Below are 6,041 nucleotides of genomic sequence, written 5' to 3' on the forward strand. Positions count from 1 at the left end.
GTTGTGCTTATTAAATTTACGCACTTTTTAGTTGTATACTAGCATTAATAATAAAAATTGCAATAATAACAGGCCAAAAAAGGCCATATTTTCTTTTGTTTATTTACAAACATATGTTTGTGATCAGCTGATTTTCTTACTTGCAAGTTTTAGCTTTTTTCCAGCAGAAATTTGCAGCTCTCTCTCACATTTTTCTCTCTCAATTTCCCCTACTTTGCAAGTTTTTTGGGTACGAGAACGCAAAACCAGTAAAAGTTTTCTAAAACTTTAGATAGTTGGGCGTACGAGTACACACCTAATGTCTAATTTGAAAACCTTAAGGAAGCTTGTTACTTGCAAAGTATAAAAATTGGGGAAACGCTAGGATATATAAATAAAGCTTAAAGAGACTACAAGAAATAAATCGCTTTTTGATTTATTCTAACCTGATTTAATACCACTTCAAATTAAAGAGTAGAATAGGAACTTAACCTAACTTAGATTACTTAGTTAAAGTTTTAAATATATACATACTTACATAAAGTTGCGGTCAAAATAATAAAATTCAAAATGATGCTGTTGGCAGCTTTATCTGCTCATCAAAATTTGGATTTAAGTGCAAGATTTAGTGCAAGTTTCAAGTCGTTAAAAATTACCGTTGATGTTCTAGAGTTTTATTTGTGGAGGGTGTTGCGCATTTTTTTCCATATAAAATAAAGTTTTTTTTCATGCGTTATATGAAAATTCTAAAAAATCAACGGTAATCTTTATTAATCGAATTAAAAAAATCGAAATTTTTGGTGGACATTTTTATACCCGAGCACACTTGTGCACAAGGGTATATTAATTTTGTTCACATAACGGTTGTTTGTAACAGCCAAACCGAATCGAGATAGATATAGACAAATGTATACATAAATGCTCAGAATGAATAGAGAAATCGATTAAGCCATGTCTGTCTGCCCGTCTGTCCGTCCGTCCGTGTACACGATAACTCGAGCAAAAATTGAGATATCTCAACGAAATTTGGTATGTAGGTTTCCGTTAATCCAAGGTATGTTGGTATTGAAAATGGGCGAAATCGGACTGTAACCACGCCCACTTCCCATATAACGGTTATTTCCAGAAATACGAAAACTGCGATATTTTAGTAACTACTGAAGATAATTCACTCAAAATTGATATTTACAATAATTTTCAGACAAAAAATAAGAATATTATACATTTTTGGAAAATGGGCGTAGCCACGACCACTTATGGTTACATGTGTATAACTTGGTAACCGCTGCACCAATTTCTTCCAAACTTGGCACAGTTGTTGGCCTTGGTACACCATACCAAATGGCCGAAAATTTTTAAAATCGGACAGTCCATATAAGGGTAATTTAGAGAAATACGGAATCTTCGATAAATCAGTAAATATTAAAGCTAATTTATTCCAAATTGACGCTTGCAACCATTCTTTACCAAGAAATACGTTTATGGTAAAATTTTGGAAAATGGGCGTGGCACCGCCCACTTATGATCACATATATGTATATCGGTAACCGTTCTACCAATTTATACCAAACAATGGTATTTTTATTGTGCTTGCCACATAAAAGCAAAACGTTGAAAATTATTGAAATCGGACTAAAATTACAGCCGCTTTTCATATAACGGTAAATTTCAGAAATGCTTGAAATTTCAATACTTCGAAATTTAAGGATGCTAGTTTACTTAAAATTTATACACCCCGGCTTATCATGTAGCGGTAGCTTTCGGAAAGGTGGAAAACATATATTTAATACTTGCGCCGGATATTTAATGTTCGCCTCCGCCTGAACTTAGACTTTCTTACTTGTTTTAAGTTTAATTAGTTTTTATGAACTTTATGCAAGCTTTGAAACTTTTATTTATGTGGTATCTGATAAAGATCGACCCATATGAAATTGATTAACAATAAATAAACAAAGCAGAGCTCACAAATAACAGTTGACACTTGCAAAGCTTAAATTTTCTGTCAGATCAAACACGCTTATTATGTGTTTTAAATTATACGTAAGATTTGGCGAAAATTGGACTACTTTGGATTTAGCAACGGCCCATAATATAATCAATACATATTTCATATATCATACATATTTATGTGTATACATAAATAAATGGTAGATACTTAAAATTAAAAGAATATAATCAGATATATACGGTCTGTATGTAAAAATTTCAATTTGTTCAATTTGTCCCAAACGACCTTTGTACCTTTACAACGATGTATCATCATTTATATAAATTGGGCATCAAATAAAAATGCTATAGAAAAAACCGATTTAGTTGTGTTTTTACAGGGTGCCGAAGAAAAATTACCTTCCTTTTTTTCGTGATACGTTCTAATGGATATAATTTTATTTTCAATTCCGAATAGACGACAGAGAATACAGCAAAAATACTGATGGCTGCTGGCTACGAGTGCGAGTGTCGTGGCCTAACTTATGTCAAAGGAAAAGGAAATCTAGTCACTTATTTCGTAAAGACTCAATTCGACGGAAAATTGTAAAAATTTAGACGATAAAAAGGAGATGTTATTAGCCAATACGGAAAAACAGCGAAGCAGTAATGGATGTGTGTAGCATGATAATAATTAAATATAAATGTAATTTAATAAAAAGATTAACGTATTTATATAATTGTGAAATGAAAGAAAGTACTGGGATGAAACGAAAAAAAAATAATGGAAAATTAAATTTCATATTCGAATACATTGCTTGCAGGTTTGGGCAAACTTAAATAATTTGAACGGATTTGAAGCAATTAAAATTTATAATTTTTAGATTTATTGTTTTACAAAACAGTCGTTATTTCAGTGCTATGCTAACTTCCCGGCGCGCCGCGGCGCCGTGCTAAACATTGTAATCTTCAGGTTTCGATTTTGGTTAATTTATGAATACATTTTACAATAACAACAAGGTGCGTTCTTGTTTTAAAAATACCCAGTTTTAAGTTATTTACTAAGTTAAAAAATAGCATTTTTATTTCTTATTTATATACAAATAGTCATAATTATTTTCCGACAAAGTTGTGAAAAAATAAGTGTATAATTTCATCTTGGTTAACAAATTTTTGGTTTTCTTGAATTGTAAGGACTAGCAAAAACTTCAGTTGTTCAATTCATTTGTATTGCAGATGCAAATTGTGTAATCGAATTTTACCCACCTACATACATATTTAGATATAAAGAAATGAATTTGTAATAATATGTTTACACCAATTTGCGGAATTCGTTCCTAATTCAGTTCATACAATTTTTATTTCAGTTTATTTAATCTAAAATTTTTCCACAGCATATGTAATTCAAAAGTCGTTTATATAACACCATTAACAATTAAGTCTTAATCTGAAACAAGATTCACAACTATTGATATTTTGTAGTGTAATTCTACCTTAAAATGTATTTATATTTTTATTAAAATACGTGCAAACCTAAAAATTAGTGTTTCATTCTCGCCACGAAAACTCAACAGAGTTGGGTTTTTTTATTTTTATTTAGAAAGGCATAAATTACCTACCTAAATATATGCCCATTCGATATCAAAAGTATGTATATAAGTTCAATTAACTCCGTCAATCTTAAAAAAAAAAATGCATTTAACATTAGTTATTGTTCAGAACTGAAATACTGGATATACTGCGGTTTTCGAGACTAAACTTTTGCCTCTATACATTAAAAATCGTAAGTTGATTGTCTTTCATCCCCATACAGGCCAGAATTTTGTCAACCTACATATAAATACATAAGCAATTAAACAGACTTTAACTTATTATTTTTATTACGTACCCCTCTGTAGGAACTGGGCTCGATCTCTGGCCCGAGAAACATCTAAATAAGAAAACGTTTTTTTTTTTTCTATCAGCGGTCGCCCCTCGGCATGCAATGGCAAACCATTGGTGTATATTTCTTCCTTGAAAAAGTTTCTCATAAAAACCATTTGCCGTTCAGAAGCGGCGTTAAAATAGTTTGGTTTCTCCATTTGTGTTATTATTAGTGCTTCATAAAAATAGTGACGTAGTTTTTTTCCAAAATTACTCTTTTTTTAGATACCACAATTATATTTGGCTTATTCCACGGTGACATGTGACATCGTAACTCTCATTTTAACGTTTACATGCAATGTTATAATAGTTGCACAAATTTAATTATGGTTTCCATTGTGTTAAAAAAAAGCTTTAAATACTCCAAATAACTTAAAACAATTTAATTTTAATGTTAATACGAAAAGCATAATTTTTAATATGGTTTTAAGAGAGCACAGTGACGGGCGCGAAGTTTATTACCAATGCAAAAAAATACGCGTACTATTCTGTTCTATTCTGGTGAAGCATTTTGCAAACGAGAGAGATAATTGACGAAGATTTTTTATTCACGGCCCAAACCAGCGTTTCCAAAGTATCGTTTCCACGACAGTCACTACCCAAAAACTCTGAGGAAATTGTATGCTGTTACCACAATTGCAAAGTCTGTAAATATATTCGGACACATTTTAAAGTCAAAAAAGTCTCAGATTTCTAAGTTGTAACCCTCTTATGAGCTGAAAAAAAAGAGGCAGAAAAGAGCATATTTCCTTTCTTAGAAGAGCACGCCAATACAAGTGCAAGTTAGGATTCATCTGGCGTTTTCTGAGTCTTAGAAACTGATATTCTTTACAATTGTTGTTACACTGGATCAGAAATTTTAATTTTGATTTTGTTCTCCAGACGCCAAGTTATATGTAGAATTGCTCACTGATTCCGAAAATCGGTTTAATTTTTTCAAATTACCCCCGTTAAATCAACCATCAGAACCATTGCAGTGCTTGCTTTACGCAGACTAAACAGAATGTGGACCAATGACACTCATCAGTTTGGAAATTGCCACCAACTATACTATACAGATTTGGGTCACCTACTGCAGACTTTCGATATATTAAGGGAGCGTACATATCGAATTTTTCATACCATATATATCTGGAAGCATTTGTGGTAGTATCCTGGAAATTGGTATAGAGATTTTGGGACTATTGGAAAAGGACGCGTGGCCCTTTCCAAACATATTAAAACTTTTACCTATCTGTAAATATATACACCCAGAAAAAAGTGTTCTATTCAAGGACGATTCAACATCGAGCCGCAAGGACTTCTTCCCGACATAACGCTTTCATCAGGTTATTTAAGACGGCAATAGAGGATATGCCTTCTGTCGACCAAAAAACCAAAGGTGAACGCGAATTGCTGGCGAAAACCAAATGTTTCAATAAATCGAATACCCAACACTGACTTTAACACACTTTTTTTTTAATTGCATAATTTTTCATTACCTCGCGAAAAAATATTTAATAGATTTAAAAAAAAAAGTGAAATATTGCACCTTAAGTCCTTCTTTCAGCACAAGAAATGTATATAAAGATCTGCTGTAGAAACATTTTTAGGTCTTCAAAAGATAGCTTCAGGCACGCTCTATAGACCCACATTTTTTTTTATAAAAATTGTACAAAAACTTTATGAGAAATTCGCGTTTGAAGTTTTTAAGACAAGAATACACCGGTCGTATGACCTTTTGCAATGGAAGTATCGCCCAAATGCCGCCAGCCAATTCTATAATTCTGTCATTCTTGATTTAAACCAAATTAATATGGGACCACCTGTGAGGTAGCACCTTTCCTTTAAAAAAAAGTATTATAGAAATCGGTTAACGTGGTCCAAAGTTATGCGGTAACATGGGGGGCCTATAAACATATGTAAAATTATTGTAACCAATAGAGGTATGTTGTACACAAACACATAAATAGAAGTTTACAAAAGTTGATATAAAACTATTCGTCGATTTAAATAATTAACTTTTTACTGCATATGTTTTTTTTTACGAGGAGGAAGCATCGAAAGCCTAACTCCGTCAGTGTGAGACTTTAACCCAAACTAAACCTCCTACCGTCATATACCGTTCTCCAACCGGTACCACCGTCAAGGATTTCGTCGGGATAATAACACTGTGTGACTGATAAAGTTATAGATCTATTGAAGCACAAAAAATATGCATACTTAGAATTCTG

The 6,041-nt window shown here is 32.3% G+C and overlaps 1 protein-coding gene across 3 annotated transcripts in view; it reads left to right on the plus strand.

Moving 5' to 3' along the window:
- Positions 1 to 3,795, plus strand: part of Ac76E (adenylate cyclase type 2 Ac76E) — a 65,804-nt gene extending 62,009 nt beyond the window's left edge. For all 3 annotated transcript variants that reach the window (XM_017610524.1, XM_017610526.1, XM_017610525.1), the window contains one exon: positions 2,384 to 3,795. In XM_017610524.1, coding sequence (XP_017466013.1) covers positions 2,384 to 2,515 — 132 coding nt within the window. In that variant the 3' untranslated portion in view covers positions 2,516 to 3,795. The remainder of the gene's footprint in view (positions 1 to 2,383) is intronic.
- The last annotated feature ends 2,246 nt before the right edge of the window (positions 3,796 to 6,041 follow it).

This window comes from Rhagoletis zephyria, unplaced genomic scaffold (genome assembly GCF_001687245.7).
Source record: "Rhagoletis zephyria isolate East Lansing unplaced genomic scaffold, Rhagoletis_zephyria_1.1 Rzeph_scaffold_00318, whole genome shotgun sequence".
Classification (NCBI taxonomy): domain Eukaryota; kingdom Metazoa; phylum Arthropoda; class Insecta; order Diptera; family Tephritidae; genus Rhagoletis; species Rhagoletis zephyria.